General features: G+C 37.8%; 1 protein-coding gene across 1 annotated transcript in view; it reads left to right on the top strand.

The window, feature by feature from the left end:
• Window positions 1-20337, top strand: part of pde4ba (phosphodiesterase 4B, cAMP-specific a) — a 300381-nt gene that overhangs the window by 12710 nt on the left and 267334 nt on the right. Inside the window, exon 2 of the mRNA XM_038291610.1 lies at window positions 17926-18013. Coding sequence (XP_038147538.1) covers window positions 17972-18013 — 42 coding nt within the window. The 5' untranslated portion in view covers window positions 17926-17971. The remainder of the gene's footprint in view (window positions 1-17925; window positions 18014-20337) is intronic.

Genomic DNA, 20337 nt, shown 5'->3' with positions numbered 1-20337 from the left:
ACACAATCCAGTGGTGTTACATGGAAGTTTGTCAAACAATTTGTCATCTCCACACCACCACCAGATGTCGCTGCAGGATTGAGGTTTAAAAAAGGTGGATACCAGTAAAATACTTGCACATTGTGTTTCATTTAGTGTGCCTAGTTTCGGGCCCGCTCCGGTCCTGTTTACACAGGTGAAATTTGCCACAGCTACTTTTTTCAAAAAGATTGGTTTCTTTTTCTCAGTTGTGGTCAGGGGATAGATGTTATCCCAATAGGTGCAATTATCAGATGGGACCGTATAATTCATTATATTTAGAAGACATTGAGGAGTTATGGTAGCAGGAACCACACGTAACAGCGGTCTAGCTCCCATACACACAAGACAATCATTAGACACTGTTTTAGCTGCTTCTTCTGCCATTAAAAGCCAGTTGTTTGTTTGCCCAGAGATTCCAGTGATGACTTGAAACAATTCATCTGTTTTAAGCGGACCATTAATATTTTGAATTTTTATCTGTTCACCTTGGGCAGAAGTAAGAATCCCTTGTATCTCATCTCCTTCTTGTGTAATATTTACGGGGCACAAATACAAAGGCCAACATGGATCGGTTCCACTAGACCGTGCACATAGAAATGAGGAAGAACAGCCTTCCTTCTCAAGGGGTTCTGCTGTGGAGTTTATTGTCATAGTGAAAACTTTGGAGGCATGGTTAACAGTGAACCCTGATATTCTACTCATCCATTTCTTAGCTAAAGGTGTCCATCCATATGATCCCTTTTTCCACTGTCCAGTGGTTCTAAATACGTCTCCCCAACCATTATGAGTTCTTTGAACTACGCGAGGAAATAGGTAGAAATCATAACCGTGCCAATTTCCCGGGTCATGTTTAAATCTTTGCGAGAATGTTTGAAAAGGAATAGTCACCAAACTGATTACTCTAGTAGAGTTATAGCAGAGATAGACGTCCCTTTTACAAATAACTGGATCATGAGGGCAACAAGAATCCTTGCCCTGAGTGAGAGCTAAAAACAAAACTAATATGAATAATCGCAACATCATCTAGGTTCAAACTTCAAAAAGTGTTCTATGGGTAATCTTTTTACACAATGGTCTACTTCCTATGACCTCTCGACAGAGTTGTTGAACCTTCACCAGTTTGAGATGGTTGTATGCTAAAAAATACAACCCCCTTTGTACGATGGACTTCCTCTGGAGGTCGGTGAAGGAGACCAAATGTGTATTCTATAACAGGTACCACAGTAGAATTACTAGAGTGCTAAGCAGTACGGTAAGGGTCCAGAGAATAATTAAGAAAGTGATTTTACTCATTACTCATCTGATCTAACTATCACTTTCTTACAGTGTGATAAGTGGATCCATGTGCTTTTTTCAGCTATTTTTAATGCAGTTGGAGTGGTCAACAAAACCTGATAAGGTCCTTCCCACTTAGGTGAATACCAATGTTTCTTCTTTATGCTCTTTATGAGGACCCAATCACCTGGTTCAACTAATTGGTTTTCCTGTGGAGACACAGAGAGTGGGACACTGTCAGTTTGGTTCAGTTGTTGCTTTTGTTGCTCCAGCATCTTTCTCATGTAGTCTGCTAGAGTACTTTCATCATCTGTTTCCCAGCTATTATTAAAATAGGGAAGTCTATATGGTTTGCCAAATATTATTTCATAAGGGGTCAACCCGGTCGTACTTGTAATATTTATGTGTAGTTTAACCAAGTCCAAACATTGAGTCCATGATCTTCCTGTTTCTTCCATACATTTCCTAAGTCGATTTTTAACGGATCCATTTGTTCTTTCCACAAGGCCTGCACTTTGTGGATGGTAAGCACAGTGGTTTTTTAAATCTATGTGAAAAGCTTGTCCTATTTTGGTTATTATCTGATTTACAAAATGGGTGCCATTATCACTATAGATTTTTTCTGGAATCCCATAACGAGGGATTATGTCTTTACATAATGCTTTAGCTACTGTTAGTGCATCTGGATGTTTTGTGGGAAACAGTTCTACCCATTTAGAAAACGAGTCTACTATTACCAAAAAGAACTTTTTACCTTCACTAGGGCTTAGTTCTATAAAATCCATATGTATGTATAATGATGCTCAATGCTCAATCAATCCTACAATCCCCCCGTTTGAGACATGAGTAAAATCATGACTCAATATAGCAGCTCATTCAAAGAATTTTTTTATTTGGAAGGATTGGTTTATGTTCTGGTCACATATAGGTGCCATCATGGATTTTAAGATAGTTTGGCTGATTAACATGTTTGTTTCGTTGAATGTCATCCCCATTTCACATGTATTTAATAAGAAATTTTATGTTTAATACAATGTTACGATGAAATTAGGACAGCAACTAACAATTATTTCGTAAATCGATCAGTCTATCGTTAATTCTTTCGATTAATTGGTTAGCCAAAAGTTCTGTAAAGAAGATTACTAATGACATTAAACCAGGTGAAACCAAAACATCTCCTCCTGAAGAGCTCCGGACAGAAAGTATTGACAGACAAAAACATTTTATAATCGTATTTGCAAAATGTTTATAAATTTATTTTACAGTTTTGGTATGATTACTAATCCAAGTGGGTTACTCTGTCGGGGAAAGCCAGATTTTACATGTATATTATGTTTCACAGTCTCTATACTCCATTTAATGATGAATCACTAAATTTGTTTACGAATATGCAAATAATCAATTAATATGATTCATGTTTTCAGCCACAGATAAAATACATGAGATGGGCAACACAGAGTAACTACAGCCCAGATGTTCAACTTCATAGTGAAGTTATTATTTTTTAATGAAGCATAGTAGGTAAAAATATAAGAATGGGGTTTAACTCTGCACGATTCTATATATTCAGAAGAAAGTACTGTATTTACCGTCTGTCTCAGTTGTTCAATTAAAATCATTTACAAAGTGGAAAACAGTTCTAATTCCACATTCATCAGAGCCGGTGATACTCCAACATTGATAAACAGCTTCTAGTTAGTGTAGTGCTGTTGTCGCTAAAGTTTTTGACCAATCCCCTACAGAACCTTTGGACCTAGTAATATATCCCTGGGAGGTATCAGTTTGTGGAGAAGCTGCTTGAGGAGGGGCTGTGTTCAATGGTGCTTCTACATGTTGTGGGGGAGTATATCGAGGAGGATCCCCTGTGGGCGGGGGAGCTGAGGGATCGGCTGCAGCAACAACATCTCCCATAGATGGGAGATTGTGTATTTGATGTATCAGGTTAGAATAAGGCCCTACGTACTCATCATCCTCCTTTCTATGAAACATAACCGATCTTTCCTTTTCCTTTTTTCTTTCTTCACTTTCCCTTTCTTCCTCTTCTTTCTCTTTTCCTTGTCTCTCCCCCCTCTCTCTCTTAGCTCTGCGCTCTCCCTCTTCTCTCTGACCTGCCAATTTCATCCAGACCATGGTTTGCATGTAACCTTCTTTTGCCATCAAAGTGTCTTTATTTTTGCTTTTTGTTTTTATTTTTTGTTGCAATTCTTTAATGTTTGTGGTGCTCAATTTGCCTATTAAAACCGTAGTTTTTTTATCCAGTGACACAATGGCTCTAACGCTGATGGGTCATCATTTTCGACTGCTTTCCAATCTTTGCACTGGAGTTTCTCTAATAACTTCTGTTTTTCTTTACTGTGCCCTTTTCCCATTTTGAACTAAATTTGGGCCCAGTGGGTTTTTAACACCTGTCGTGTTCTAAACACTGGGGCTTCAGACAAGATGGTGATCAACTACTTTTTGTGGTAAAACTCACTTCAACCTTTACAGGTGGAGTTTTCTTGTCTACAAACTTCCACAAAAGCTCACCATTTAACCCTTGTCTTTTTGGTATGAAATACAGATATCTAGTGATATCTATATTTCCTTTCACACACACACACTCACACACACACACACACACTGCGCAGTTAACTTTTACTTTATTTTAAACACAGAGGACGCCGCCATCCTACGCAGAATTTAACTAGTTTACAACTCGGGGAGCCTGCCCTTACAAACTAGGGGAGCCTGCCCTCCCGCGGACTTTAACTGTTTTAAAATTTCTGTTTTACCTGATAGAGTCTAGAATTGTCAGGGTTTTAGTACAAAAGGGGTACCTCGTTACCCCATGCGGAATTTAACTATTTAAGATAGAGGACACCGCCGTCCTTCACGAGGTTTAAACTGTTTGCAAAGGGGAATCTCGTGACCCCACGCTGAGAGGACTTCGCTGTCCTTCACTTTTATCTTTTTTTTTAATTTTTTTTTATATTATTATATTTTTATAAATTTTTATATATTTTTCTTCCAATAATTCACTCACTCCTTTTTAAAAGAAAAACTACTCACAATTCTCTGCGTCCTCGAAATGCTTCAACCGTCGGACCCCAGCCTGTAAGGAAGAGACCAGTCCCGTAAAGGGTCTCTTTGCTGCGGCCGCAGGCTTATCTGGATCTCACTCACCTGCTGGGGGTCGTCGGGTATCTTGCAATCCGGCTCGAAGGACCAATTAATGTTAGGTTTAAACACCAAACATTTTATGCAGTAACCTGTAAAAATAAAGACACAGAGAATTTTAGTATGATTTACTTGCAAGGAGAGTGATCAGAGACTGTTCAGTTACAATTCTCCAAACCACTCTGAAACAGCTCCGCTCTCACAAGCCTTTATTAAGGAACTCCCTAACTACAATGTTGGTTCCGACTGCTAAGGGAGGGGTGAAACCCAGTCGGAACCAGAAGTCTGCAAAACATTATACAGTATCATGAGATAAGAGCTTTCACTCCTTTCTCCGGTGTTAGTGAGTGCATTTCCCCGTGTTTTCTCCTTGCTGACCTTGAGCAGCCAGCTCTCAGCACTCCACAGCACAGCACAGACTTAAAACATTAGTACAGAACAAACTAGTAAAATACTTCAACACTCTTTATGATATAAGTGAAATAAGGATAACAAAATGTGTGAGCATAATAATATGATCCCAGTGTGTAAGCATAATAATATGATTAAAGTAATATGATTAAAGTAGAATAACTTGTACAATTAATCCAACAGTTGAGCACCGTAAGCCAAAACAACACCACCTTTTAATAAAACTTTCTGATAAATTATTCACATAACTACGTGTCTTACATAACAATTTAACACTGGGTCCATGACTGCTCAGACTTTAACAATTAACCCACGTTTTACAACTGTAGCATTAAAGTCGATCGAATAAGCATAGCTAAATAAATCTAACAAAACTAAACATTTGACTTTTTTGACCAGTCATGATTAGAAGAGTTAGCTCAGAGTCAAACTGATGCTGCTTCTGCTCGCATAGTGCTCTCCACCTTGGAAATATGAGGCCAATGTTAACCCTCTCTCTGTCTCTTTCCTTATTAGACAACAACTGTTTGTTTTTCTGTGGCAATAATGAGCTCTGATTGCCTTCAAACGAATGTTTTGGTCCACTGCATGCACCATCGAGTCATTATGCTCCTATGCTACGTAGTTAAGTCCTGATTGGCATCCGTTCACATGTATATGCACACGGGTGCATACATTACTGTATAGTGCATTACTTGGCTATGTTAACAACAGACTGGAGAACAAATCAGAGAGATGATGTGCAATGTCTTACCATAGTCCATCTGAAAAAATTAATGAGTGAATAAAGTGATGTGATTGGTCGTTTATTAACCGACCAATCGTTTATGGTTGATTGATGTGTTGGAAGGTTCACAAGCAAGTTTGATTGTGGCCAGTTTCTTGGAAGAAACGTTTTTTTTTTTTTTTTTTCGAATATTGCTGTAAGCAAATAATTCACTTTAAAACTAGAAAAGCAAGTGAATGTGATTGGTTAATTATCAAGGGGGCGGGATTGTTGTGGCGGAAGGTTCACAAGCAAGTTTGGTTGTAGCCGGTTTGTCGGAAGCATCTTGCTAACCAGTTAGCAACTTAGTACTAGTAGATCTCCAATGCGAAATTACATTGGGAACAAGAAGCACTAAATTGATGACTTAGAAACGACACTATCAAGGAATGCTATGGACAGCGGAAACATGCAAGAGGAGGAGAGTTTAGTGTCGGAGGTCGTGGATGAGTCTCCTCCATAATACATTTTTTATTTAGAAGAGGAGAGCGGGGACGAAGATGTTGTGGAAGAGGACGCCAGGGCGACAGAAGCTTCGTTTGGTGTAGAAGGCTTCCAGCCGTACATGTTTGAGCCCTTGCCTCGCAACGCTGCCAGTTCTGTTAGCTCTACGCCTGCTGAAGACACAGACGTCCATCCCCGTGAACACTGGGAGAGAACTCAATGGGACAGGAAATTATTCTTATTTCTTATTTTAATCGTTGTGTATATTGGCTGCGACATATGAATGAAGATGCTATGACCGAAAAAATTTGACAGATGACCGTTGATATATGATTGGCTGAATTTAGGTTTTCAGGCTGACTTATAACTAACTGGCCTGCAGAAGATAACGAAAAAACCCCACAGATTTTAAGACAGGATTTTTTGTTTTTATAGAAATTCTCTAACTTTTGGGACAATATCGTCTGATAAAGAGTAAATTTATAATACATGTTTAAGCCAGAATGATTTGAAATTTAAATACCATTTCCCTACAACTTTAAATATTACCAGTGCTTGTAAAAAAATACAAATTTCATTTGAAAATTAGATGATAGAATCTAATATTTTTGTATATGCTGAGCTTAACTTAATTCGACTGTCAGATCTATCAAATATAGTTGGTAAAGATGAAATGTGCTGCAACCCCCTGGTTAGTTTTTAAATGCAACACAAAATAAAAGTCCTTACCAGATTATTCTTGTGTATCAGGTGCAAGGAAATGCAGCTGACCTCACTTAAAAATACTTTATTAAAAAAAAAACATTTTTATTCATCTGATTGACCTAATAACAGTGCAAGGCCGATCCAGCGAAAAACAGATGTTTCTGCTGAAAGTGGATCCCCAATTGAGTGTTATTTTGTATACACAAGCTGTCTTGATAAACCAAGCTATTTTTTTTCTTTATTTCTTGTTCTTTTCACTTTGCTCAAAGCTTTCTCTATAAACTCTTCATGGTATCATGCCTCTTTTCCTGGGGTCTTCATTTTAAGCTGCTGCTTCTTAGAGGAGAACCACCCCACCATGGTGGTAATGGATTCCTTTAAAGGTGTAAATTCATCCAGGTCATGTTTTAATTTTGCTTATGGGTGCAAATATTATCCATTAGGTTTTGAATTGTTGGCTCTGATGCACATTTTTCTTATACAAAGTATATTGTTTTTTGTAAATTATTGAAAATTTCTTTTGTACATTAAAAATGGGTAATCTAATTTAGTATTTTATATTGCTGAGGTTGATTGAGGGGTTTGCAGCTTTACATGCAAAAAAAGAACCCAAGTGACGGTAATCAGAGATAACACTATCTGATTGCGTGTAAAGAAGGACGATAACAGGAGGTGTCTTTCTTAGAGCCGTCTTTTTGCATCAGTGGTTTGTTTCTGTGCATTTGAGCCGTACTTCCTCTCTGTGCCAGCTTGTGGAGGATGCCAGCTCTATCATGCCTGCTCTGCTTGATGTCAAAACTGGAAACACGTGGCAGTTTCATAAGTCGTTGGTCCCCACAAGTACCTATAAGTCCCTAAAATGCAACATATATCTGTGTAATTGTCTCCACATGATAGTGTGGACACACACACACTTTTCACTTGATTGAAAGAATCTTAAATAGAGTTAAAGAGAGAGGGAAACAGATCTTTTCAAATAAATGATCCTTGGAAATGTCAGAACATCCAGTTATAGCCCTTAAAGAAGCTATGATAGAAAACGACCTTTTAAAAGCAGTGATCTTACTGAGTTTATTTGAAATTCAGTAAGTCTTTGAAATCACTTTGAGCTCGTTCGTAATTACCTTTAAATAAGAATTAAACTGTTTAAATGAACCCGTATGTTTCTCTATCTCCAGAAGTGTGAAACCTTGAGCATGAAGACCCTTTTATCTTGGGTTTTTTATTCTGTTGTTTTGGAACTTTTCTCCCTCTGAGGCATAAAGCGTTTGATAGAATCTGTGGATTTTATTTAGCCTTGATTTTTGTGCTGCATAAGTTAAGCTTTTTAACTTTTTTTATTTTGATGAGCTTGTCTATGATTTGACTTTTTGTTCATTGTTTTTATTCGATGAAATTTTTTTTTTTTTATTGCCTTCACACAACTGCAGTAGAGATGGAAAAGAGCTTCTTAGCTTTGAAAAAGCACTTTCTGCACAGTATATTTATTTGAAAGAGGAAAAGTCTGAGTTTTGCTCTAAAGGTCTTGATTGACTTTACCTCTTTCTAAAGGCAGCTGGCAGCCTCACTGTGGCATGCTGCTTATTAAAAGGTCTTTTTGAAACTAAATCAATGTGGATAACAAAAAATAAATAAAATGCTGTCATAAACAGCTGTGCTCATTTTAGATTTTGGCATTTGATACATTTCATATTGATGGAAAATTAGCACCGTTTTTAGCTAAATAGATTTAGGTGCATATTTTGCATACACATTAACACTACACATAAGACTGGTCTGAAATCTTATATACAGAGGAAACCTTAGCAGAGGAATGGGTGAAAATTGTCAAATGGAGGGCTACAAATTCAACAGGAGATGACACATTCCTGTAGGACTGTGGGTGTCCTTTTATACAACCACTTGGCACAAATCTGTGCAGTGATTCTCTTTTCCAGAGCTGAACAGTCTACTGGATATAACTGAATGACTACTATGATGTTACATAGGATGGAAAGAATGTTTGCAATAATTTACTCAGGGCTCATCCTGGAGGACATGCAATTAGCAATGGTGACACATGTAGAGATGTTGGAAAATCAAGGTTAAAAAGCAACATATGTGGGAAGATGAAGGGGTTTCATAGAATATATGGAATATATGCAGTTGAAAGGCTAGACTAGCAAAGCAGCTGTTTATACATTTACTAACTTGTCAGTGAAGCATACAATATATTTTGTTTGATTCAAAAAGTAAAAGCTTGTGCAGAACATTTACATTTAAGCAATCTTTGCATTTAAAGCATATAAGCAGCTGTCTTCTCCATATGAATGACTGAAAAGCTTAGATTGGTAAGAAAAAAAAATTGATAACATTACTGTGTAATTCCAATATTCAGCTTACAAAAGAGAAACCACAGACATGCACCTTTTTTTTTTTTTTTTTTTTTTTTTTTTTTAGCCCACAGGACTTTACTTTACTAATTCATTTTATTAACTTTCCTCTCCCCCCACCAGTTTCGGTTTAAAGTAAACTCTTGCTTTTGTTTGTCATATAGCGGTGCCTGTTCCCAAGACCCCCCCTACAGACTTCAGCCCTGAGTGGGTCAGCATATACAGACCTGAGTGAAGTTGGCCCCCCACCTTCTTCAAATCAGACAAAACTGGTGTCAAACATTTGTGCTATGTTTGTGCTGGTTGTGCAGCAAAAATTTTCATTTGTGCCGCTATCATTTTAAAGATATAAAGAAATATTTCTAGAGGTCATCAAAGGTCAACCAGCCCCCCCACCTTCTTTAAATTAGACCAAATGAGTGTCAATTAACTCCGCTCCATTTGTGCTGGTTTGTGCAGCAAAATTTGTTGTTTGTGCTGCTTTGGCTTTGAAGATATTAATGAAAATGTAAAGGTCAAAAGGTCAACCAGCCCCCCCACTTTCTTCAAATTAGACAATATTGGTGTCAAACTTTTGTGCTACGTTTGTGCTGGTTTGAGCAGCAAACATTTTCGTTTGTGTCGCTATCATTTTAAAGATATAAACAGATTTTTCTAGAGGTCATCAAAGGGGCTGGTTGACCTTTGATGAGCTCTAGAAATATATCTTTAAAATGATAGCGGCACAAACGAAAATTTTTGCTGCACAAACCAGCACAAACGTTTGATACTAATTTTGTCTGATTTGAAGAAATTTGAGCCAACTTCACTCAGGTCATATACAGTAGGATCGATTCCAGGTGGTCTTCTTTATCTAAATAGAGGATAACATCCTCATTGAATATCAGAGAGTCCCAGGAACAGTTCTGAAACTCACGGATCTATAGCTTAAAACTCTAATAAAAAAAAAATAAAAAATAAAAATCTTGTAATTTTTCCAACATGGACTAACTAGATTCCCTAGCTTTAATAGAATAGACGGTTGTAATACTTCCATGAGTGTGTTTTAGAGCCAAACTTGAATCAATCAAATTCAATTGCACTTTTTCCCAACAGTTGCTGATATTATGCAGACACAAATGTATATACATAATTATACTGAGATTCAGAGATTCCCCATTTTTTTCCCCTTTTCATCAAACGCCGATGTCTCAGTGACTGGCATCCTAAGAAAGCTGTGCAGAGGATTTGCCTTATTATCCCTGCTCTATTGGGCTTGATGCACAGCATGCTTTACCCTCAGTCACGGTGCTGTACTCCCACCAGAGAGTAAAGGAGCAAAATGAGAAGAGACAGGATAACCTGTCACGTTTTGCCCTAAAGGCTGACATTATTTTCCCTGGTGGCATATGAAAGCAATGGCATGAACTGGAGTTATTGGCAGCAGGTGAGGTTTTTTAATGCTCTTCTACATAAATCTGTTATTGTTTCATTTTATTTCACTTGTGATTAGCTTTGATATTTAAAACAAAAGCAATACAGACCAAAATATTTATGAAATCAAGATAAATCTCCATCAAAACCAGCATTTATTGACTCATAGGTAACAGTGTGTTACACTGATTGACTAGTAAGGCACCAACAAGCAAATTGAATGCGTCCATCAACTGGTTTTATTGTTCCTTTAAAACTGTTTGAGCCTTTACTCTGCCTTTACACTTGTCTACCATAATGATGCTAATTAGACTGAAGAAACGCTAATTAGGAAGCCTCAAAAGACACACTGACATCATCCTACTTGGAAATATTAAGTTTCTTCCCATGAGGTTTCAGTGCAAATCTCTGTTCATAAACAAGCCACATCTGAGCCCGTTGACAACATATTCAGATCTGCTCAAAATCAAACATTTCTTTGTATCTGTTACGGTAATTGTCTGTTGATGATGTTATTTGGAACCTGATTGTCATTCCCATGAAACAAACAAACAAAAATGTATTGCTCCCCTATGAGTGTAATAGAGGATGATTTCCTTAATTGCACTTATGACCCAGTTATGGCTTAATGGCTTTTACATTTCTGTCGTGTCAATAGAAGAAGCGTAAAACGGAATGGATCACATGTCATTTATCAAATCATTCTAAAAAAAGGGGTGGGGATTGTACTCATATTGGAAGAGATTGGAAAAGTGGATATAAAAATATGAGATCTGGTTTTTCACTGTACGACGTATTAAAGGTAGGCTGTCTTTACACCTTGAAGCTCGGTCTCTCCGGATCTTTTCCTGTAAAGAGATTACTCAGGATAAACTCTTTAAATAACACTTTATAATGTATTAAATAACCATGAGACATGACAACAGATTTTCCATAGAAATTGTAATGCCATACGGTACTGTAAAATAATATAGTTATAAATAAATAAGTAATAATTTTAATCATCAATACGAAATGAAGGGTTAATATTGCGGGGATCAGCACCGCCCCGCCGTGACGGATTGGAGCAAAATGGTTATTATACACATAAAACTAATTTATTATACTCTATTAGCCTCTACTTTTTTTTTCTGATTTGCCTTTTTTACCACTCAAGTTAGGATAGTTTGTTTGATTTTAATTTTACATTATGGACTCTTTTCTGCCTGGTTTGTATAATACAGGAGCTGCTGCAGCATTCAACTAAACTTCCTTCTTGTAGAATCATTACGTTGAGCCGCACGGCCTTGGTTACAACACCTATGGCTTGATTCTATTGATTTGGCCAGTAAAGGTACTGCAGCGGCCCGGTATTCATCAGGGTTTCTTAAAACAAACCAGCAGGTCATCTTCAGAGTCTGTTTCCATGGGGACAAACTAGATACAGGGTTTCTTTAAAAGTAGAAAACAAAACAAATACAAACTTAAAGGCCTTAGAGCTTTCTGCTGTCAGACGGTGAGTAATGTGGCGATTCCCTTAAACAGGATCTTTAGTGTCATCAGTGCTTTCACAGGTTCCAGTAAATCGATGTTAAATATTGAGCTTGACTATAAGTGGCCAGAAGTGAAGACCACAACACAATTCGCTCCTTTAAACATTGTTGATTTTTGTCAGCCTACCAATGTAGTTGTACTCTCTCTGTGAGGTTTTATGTAATTATTTGTTTTTTTTTTATTTTGCTGACAAGATTGTTTTACTTTGTCATAGGATTTTTTTTTTCCCCAAACACATTTTGAGAGGCATGTAAAGCACTTTTAACACCTCCTGGGTTTTTTCTTACTTAAAGCTCCCAATCATAAATGCTCTATGAAAAGAAAATGAAGGAAAAAAAAAAAGACGCTATCCCTTTAATCCAATGAGAGTAGAAAATAGTCACAAGTTTTCAGGTCTGGGCTCCTTCTGCTGTTGGTCATTCCAGCTTCACATGCAGAACAGAAGAGAGGAACAATTTAACTTACAGCTTTTATGCCTGTTGGCTCCCTTCTCTAGTTACAATAAAGTTTAGACCTATTTATCATCAATAGATCTATAAGTCTGGTTATGCAGTGATCATAGAAATGTGAGTGTAATTAAAATATTCTGAACTGGCTGTGGGCTGTTTGCAAAGCTTCCAGTCATAAATCTTAGGCAATTAAATTGTGTGGTGATAGATTTTTCCAATGTATTTTAATGTCATTACACTGTCACAAGAACATAGCAACAAAATTAAGCTAACCACTAGGCCGCCACTCCCCAAAGCAGGCATTAACGAGAAGGGTCTTGCCTAAGGACCCACACTGGCAGCTGGGATAAGAACCCTGTCTGTAGGATTGGTGACTTACCACCTGAGCTAGCCAGCTAGCGGCTTAAAGGGAAGTCATATTTAAATGTCAAATCATTCTGGCTTAAAAATGTATATTTATCAGACCATATATCTCAAAAGTAAAAAAAAATGCTGTCTTAAAATCTGTGGGGGGTTTTCTTATGCAGGCCAGTTAATTATACGTCAGCTTGTACATCTAAATTTGGCCAATCATATATCGACGGTCATCTGTCAATCAATTTTTTTTGGTAATAGCATCTTGATTCATATGTATATAAGCTAATATATGCAACAGTTGAACTAATAAATAAGAATAATTTCCTTTCCCATTGAGTTCCGTCCAAGTGTTCACGGGATGGATGTCTGTATCTTCTGCAGGCGTAGAGCTAACAGAACTGGCAGCGTTGCGAAGCAAGGGCTCAAACATGTACGGCTGGAAGCCTTCTCAACCAAACCAAGCTTCTGCCGCGCTGGCGTCCTCTTCCACAACATATTCGTCCCCGCTTTCCTCCTCTAAAAAAAAAAGTATGACGGAGGAGACTCATCCACGACCTCCGACACTAAACTCTCCTTCTCTTGCATGTTTCCGCTGTCCATAGTGTTCCTTGACAGTGTCGTTTCTCAGCGCTACTTGATCCCAATGTAATTTCCCATTGGGAACCTACTAGCACTATGTTGCTAACTGGTTAGCAGGATGCTTCCGACAAACCACCACAACCAAAGAGATTGCGAATCTTCCGGCACAACAATCCCGCCCCCTTGATAAATGACCAGTCACATTCACTTAATACACTCGTGTAAAGTCGTGCACCACTTGGGAGAATTCGGAAATGCAACGGTTGGAACAGTCGTTTCTACTTTAAGTACCTTATACTTTTCATAGTATAAGCAGTAGTCTAGTTCAGTGGCGTAACGACACAACAATAGGCCCTTAAGAAACATTATCTGGGGTGTGCCCCGTATGAAGCCCTAGCCTGGGTGCCAGTCCGAACTTAGTCCCGCCCACAAGGTTTGAGTTCGGGGAAGTTCGGTCTGGCTCTGCTCCATAGTAGCGCGAGTATTTTCGCCCACTGTCAGGCGATCCAATCAAATTGTCAGGGCGGGCTTTATACGATGATGGACTTTTGATCAAGAGTAACGTAATCAACCACGTGACCAAAGCGCGCTTGGGTGACAAAAATAATGGCTGCCGCTGGAGAGTTTGGGTGAGTAGATTCTGCTATTAGGTCTATTCTAGAAGATATCGACAGCAAATTAATTTTAAAAGAGGAACAGAGAAACGCGATCAAGTCTCATCTTCTTATTCTAGGCGTGCAACTGCACGCTTTGATTTTTGTGGACAACAACTATGCCTCGCTTAACATACGTCACGCACTCCGTTGTTCTTATTGGTTGTAGGTCTATCCAATTGAGTGCAGAGGCATTTTTTTTACTGGTTCGTTCGAAACACGCCCCATAATCACAGCTCTATGGAGCAGTATCAGACTCATATTCTGACTAGAATTGAGTCGGACTACGTCAGGCTAATGAAGCCCCCCCACTGCCGTAAAAACCAACCCGAAATGTGCGCCATACATACACACTTCTTCATTTCATCATTCTTTACCTTCACTAGGCATGGATATATAATTTAGCATATTCTGCTGTAAAATTTGTCTTATGGGGCTACCTTGAGTTTCACAGCCACCCTCCTCACCCACGCTCTTTCCATTCGTATCCTGGTCGCAATCTTTGTTCACTGTAGCAGCAACGTCCACCTCTGCCTCTTCATTTCTTTGAAAGAACGTGTTTATTTTGGCAAGTTTTTTCCGTTCTTCCAGCAGCTCTTCTTTGCTTTTCCTTTTCTGGAATTCGCTTAAGCACCTGTTTTTGGTTTAATTTGTCACTAACACATTGTACGTAACGGTTATGTTTTTAATCTACGCTCTGGATTACTCATAATTCCAAGTCGTATTGTAAAAAATAAAATACTCAAATACATCATTCTTTATTTTGGTTTGAAACATATTATAGGAGTGTATTTTTTATCAACCGTCTAATGAACTATACACAGTTATTAACATAGTAATTAAAAGTACCACTGTCTGGTTTGCTATTGGTGTCGTGTTTAAATCATGTTTAAATCTGATGTCAAAATGAGTCAGACAGGAAGAGAACGTTTTATCCAAGGTTCTGCAACTTTATCATTAGACATAACAGTCGGCTAAATGCCAGGTTAGCTGAATATAGATTGAAATCCTCGGCTGCAAAACTAAAATGCATTACAGTTTGTATTGCATTTGATATTATGTACTAGACATATTTTATCAAGTCTAGATGCTACACCACAAACAGGCTTCTATCGAAGGTAGCCGGTTTGGTTCAGATCTTCTAAAAACATTAACACCAATCCAGGAGTGACGACCACTCCTAGATAGGTGTTAAACTTAGCAAACTGAGTGTAAGATTTAAGCCTGTTTGTTGTGGCCATGACCTGGATAACAGAGAATTTGCACCGCCTGCCAGATACTAAACTTGAGATTTCACAAGAATTAAACTTTTTTGTAAGGATGTAATTCTCTGTTATTGTTCCAGTCACACTGCTTTTCTCAGGTGTTTTTGTAGTGTTAGAATGTAATCATAGTTATTCATTAGTTTAACTTTTTCACATTTTTCATGCAACAACACTTAACATCATTACATTTTAGGGGATTTTACTGTGATTTATGAACAGTTCTCACTGGGTCTTTGTTTTATGCTCTTTAAAGTTGTTGACATCCTAATCCCTGACCTTTCCGCTCTGTGACTCCGTTTGTTTACTAATCTTCTCTAACAAACCTCTGAGACCTTCGCAGAACAGCTGTGTTTTATGAGATTAAAACCCATTCAGGAATGTTTTATTAACTGATTAGGATGAGTTCACATCATTTCGGCAATTGGTTGCACTTGACTTTGGTTTGTAATAGTTGTATTAAATTATGGCTCTAAAAATCACGTGCACACAACAGTATCTAAAGCTGTATAACTATTTTGTTACAAAGAGGAAAAAGAAAATTATATGAAAGTAACCGAATATTGAAGATATATTTAAAGAAAATCAAACATTCCTTCCCTTTTATTCTGACTGTCAAAACTTCAGAAAAGTTTTTTTTTTAACATTCAAAATTTTTTTTAACCTTCAAAGATTTATCAAGAGAGGATTTATTCCTAAGCAAATTAATTTGATTTTTTTTTCACCTTATGTTTGTCATATTTTGTAGTAAGTAAAATGTATTTGTATAGCAATTATCACAGATAAAAATCAAAGTACTTCACAGTGAAAATTTAATGCAATAAATTAATGTAGAATACAATGTATATCAACATTTTAAAAACAAATGGAAACTTAAAAAGACATAAAAATCACACATCTAGTTAAAAGCCTGCTTGAATAGCAGCATCTTCAGTTGCTTTTTAAAGTCGTAGGGAAGTCATATTTAAATATCAAATCATTCTGGCTAATACATTTATAGAAATGTAGTCTTTATCAGACCCAAAAGTTAGAACATTTCTATAAAAAAAATAAAAATACTGTCTTAAAATCTGTGTTGTTGTTTTTTATCCCGTCATCTCATGCAGGCCAGTTAGTTATACGTCCGCTTATACAACTAAATTCGACCAATCATATATCAACGGTCATCTGTCAATCAAATTTTTTCGGTCATAGCATCTTGATTCATACGTCGCAGCTAATATACGCAGTTGAAATAAGAATAATTTCCTTTCCCATTGAGTTCCGTCCCAGTGTTCACGGGGATGGACGTCTGTGTCTTTGTCAGGCGTAGATCTAACAGAACTGGCAGCGTTGCGAGGCAAGGGCTCGAACATGTACGGCTGGAAGCCTTCTACACCAAACCAAGCTTCTGCCGCCCTGGCGTCCTCTTCCACAACATCTTCGTCCCGCTTTCCTCCTCTGAATAAAAAATGGATGACGGATGACTCATTCACGACCTCCGACACAAAACTCCAACAAAAAACACAAGACTCATAGACGACCTCCTCCTCTTGCATGTTTCCGCTGTCCATAGCGTTCCTGACAGTGTGGTTTCTAAGTGCTACTTGGTCCCAATGTAATTTCCCATTGGAAACCTACTAGCACTAAGTTTCTAACTGGTTAGCAAGATGCTTCTGAGACACCGGCCACAATCAAACTGGCTTGTGGACCTTCCACCACTACAATCCTGCCCCCTTAATAAAAGACCAATCACATTCACTTTATTCACTCGTGTAAAGTCGGGCACCACTCGGGAGAATTTGGAAATGCAACGGTTGGAAAAGCTGCTTCCTACGACTTTAAAACTGGTGTGTGGAACCACTTACAATGTTTGGCCTGTTGACCTCAGACTATGTAGTACTATCAGCACAGAGATGTAGGGAGGAAGTTGACTGTGCAGGGCTCTAAAAGTAAGAACTAAAAGTATTTTAAATTGGATTCTACACTTGACTGGTAACCAGTGCAGAGCTGCTACTACTGGTGTGATGAGTTCTCTTTTGTTAATGTGAGTTAAAAGCCTTGCAGCAGAGTTCTGGACAACCTGGAGACGATAGAGCTCCTTCTTGCTCAAACAAGTAAAAAGACTGTTGCAATAGTCTAAACGTGAGGAAATAAAAGCATGAATAGTACTCGCACTGGCGCTTGTAACTGAGACAATGTGACAGTCAGGGTAATGGTTTGACATAAACTCAGTTTTTTTTCCTTTTGTAAAGCCATTCAATAAGATTAATGACTTCTGTGGAAAAGCTCTCCTAAGTAATTACAGTTACCATGGCACATATTGCTCTGTACTAGCAGCAAAGCGTGATATCAAATTAATTGCTCTTCATCAATTATTGTATAAGCACCGTTTACAAGAATATAGATTCTGCTTTCGACCTCTCTTGTAAGTATCAGAGATATAAATGGCTACGTTATCATCCTACACATCAAATCTTTTGAACGCTGGATTTCCTGTTTCAGATTTAGCTGTAAACAGCTTGTAATTTCACTCTCTCTGTTTTCTAGGTTTGCATGTGAAGCATCAGAGTTTGGACTCTAGTGGGGAGGAAAGATGAGGAAAAGCAGAAGTGTTCTTACAGTGTCTCCCCACAATGTAAGTCATGTTCTCAAAATATCTACGTTACATAACCGAATGTTTAGAGGATTTACTTTTGGCAGAGCTGTCCTTGCTAAGAATGGCAGGATGTAGGCCCACTTTGTCTGTTTCTGATCTTAATGCTTTCTGTTAGTTGTGTGTTTGTTTCTGAATGTGACTGGACAGTCGCGCTGATTTGTGAACCTCTTTCACACCTGCATGCAAGATCTTCCCTGGAAAGACTGCATGCCTTTAAAAGGTGACCTGAAAGTATGTGTGTGTGTGTGTTTTATGTATTTAATTTTTGTTTAAATAATTGGTGCTGCTTATGTAAAGGTATGTTATGTGAGAAAATGTGAATAATGTGTAAAATGGGACTTTACATATTAGTGAGAGTTTAAATTGTAAAATGAAAAGGTGGATAAAAAGGAATAATTTGGTCAATTAAGACCTTATAAACGGGTAAATTTATTTCTCCATTTTATATCAAATATAGAAAAAAAAATATGGATAGGGATTTACCTCATCGCTTTATTTCTGCTCATTTTTATGTATATAACTTACAGATAAAGTATTTTTAACGGATATTACTTTGCATAAGACAAGAGATTAATATAGAAAAGTCGTTTTGAATTTAATACCTGAAACAGGTGATATTTCCTAAGATTTGTAATTTAATGAGATACATTTATTTCTGCAGCATATTTTGTTTTCTCTGTGTAACCCAGGGGTCTGTAGATATATCTATAGGCCACGGTGCATTTTGCATATAACCAGTTCATGCATATCCATGGCATGGACTGACACGGCAGTGGGTGTTTTGTTTTTTGGCTGAAACCTTTCTAAAGGTGTGGGTGTGTATTACTCATAGCTTTCCTTTTTTTGGTAAACTTTCAGCATGTATCATTACGCTAAATCGTATTTTTCATCTTTTTATATGTCCTGTTGGTGACAAGGTGAGGTGAACAGCTTTGGCCAAAAATGCATCCAAATTAGGGCTAGCACTTATACATAATGACATGTTTAAATCACAGTGGCACTCAGTTATTGTCATGTTATATTTAACAACAGTAAGTCATTGACTTTCTGACTCCAGCCCATTGCATGGAGATAATATTCTTAAAGTGGATTTGCTGCCACACAGAAGGGAAGACAGAATTCCCCTTAGCATGCAGTGTCACTACCCCATCTGTACCGGATTCACGATCTGCACCTTTAGCTTATTCCCACATGTGCCGTATTCATCCAGGTCACTCTAAATAATGTTGTAATGGGACTGAAAGTACTTATCTCTATCCTTAAATCACCAATAAATGCTTAACTACATCTCATAAACTATTTAAGAACTTGTCTGATAGAGTTAAATGCATTTTAATGAACTTAATAAAGGGAATCACTTCCCCATCCAATCAGAGGCTCATCTGCCTTTGAAGCAACCCACAAAGTCCAATCAGCTTTCAGAATCCAGTTTAAAAGAAATTCTACTCAAGTGTCTACTCAGTTGTGCTGACTACAACTCGGATGACCTTGATTCAACCGTTCACCCTCTTCTCCACCTTTGGCACAAGCTCCATCTGACCCTTTCTTCAAACGGCTGCTGCCTCATCCCATCTGATAATTCCTCTGGTCTTTACTGCATTCACAAAGCATCCCCATCTACTCTGGCAGAAGACCGGCATGTTGAGACTAGTTCTGCAAGAGATTTCTTTCCAAGGGGAGTTTTTTCTCTCCACCGTCGCCTCATGCTTCATGTTGCCATCCATCTTCATTCTTTCATCAGTCCATTAAATCATCAGTCCATTCCTATGATCAAAGTAAATTTTAGTGCTGATGTTTCCCGCCGAGGTCTGAGCACCAAAGATTTAAATATTGTATCAGTAAAAGTCTAATTGCCTTCCTTCTTTGTGTGAATTTTTCAGGTTGAATTGGTTGCGCAGTCCAGCAAAATATCTAGATTATCTTCATTTTAGTCAAGTCTTTCTTTAGCTTGTGGACTACATACTATAAAAGTACAACGAAAGGCAAACAAAAGACCCAATCATTCAATCCAAAGCCAAAAGAATTAGCTGAAGGTGTTGGTACCAATTGGCTCGAGCGGTCAGATCTGCCCCTGCTGATGATGTCACAATATACCATTAGCACTCAAACAAACTGTACTGCATTCGTTTCATAAGAATCAAACCTTTTCTGGGGTCTCAACTTACCATTACCTATGTTTGCAATTATTTTACAGTTCCTTTGATGACCTAAAGTAGCTGAAAGTAGAAAACTATCTTTCTTAGTCTTGAGGCCAAATTCTGTGTTCTAGGACAGACTCGAGTTCTGCCATTTAACGTGACAGT

This window comes from Cyprinodon tularosa, unplaced genomic scaffold, assembly GCF_016077235.1.
Source record: "Cyprinodon tularosa strain WSP-4 unplaced genomic scaffold, ASM1607723v1 ctg30, whole genome shotgun sequence".
Taxonomy (NCBI): Eukaryota; Metazoa; Chordata; class Actinopteri; order Cyprinodontiformes; family Cyprinodontidae; genus Cyprinodon; species Cyprinodon tularosa.
Note: the sequence above shows the minus strand (reverse complement) of the source record. Positions and strands in the feature narration are given on the sequence as shown.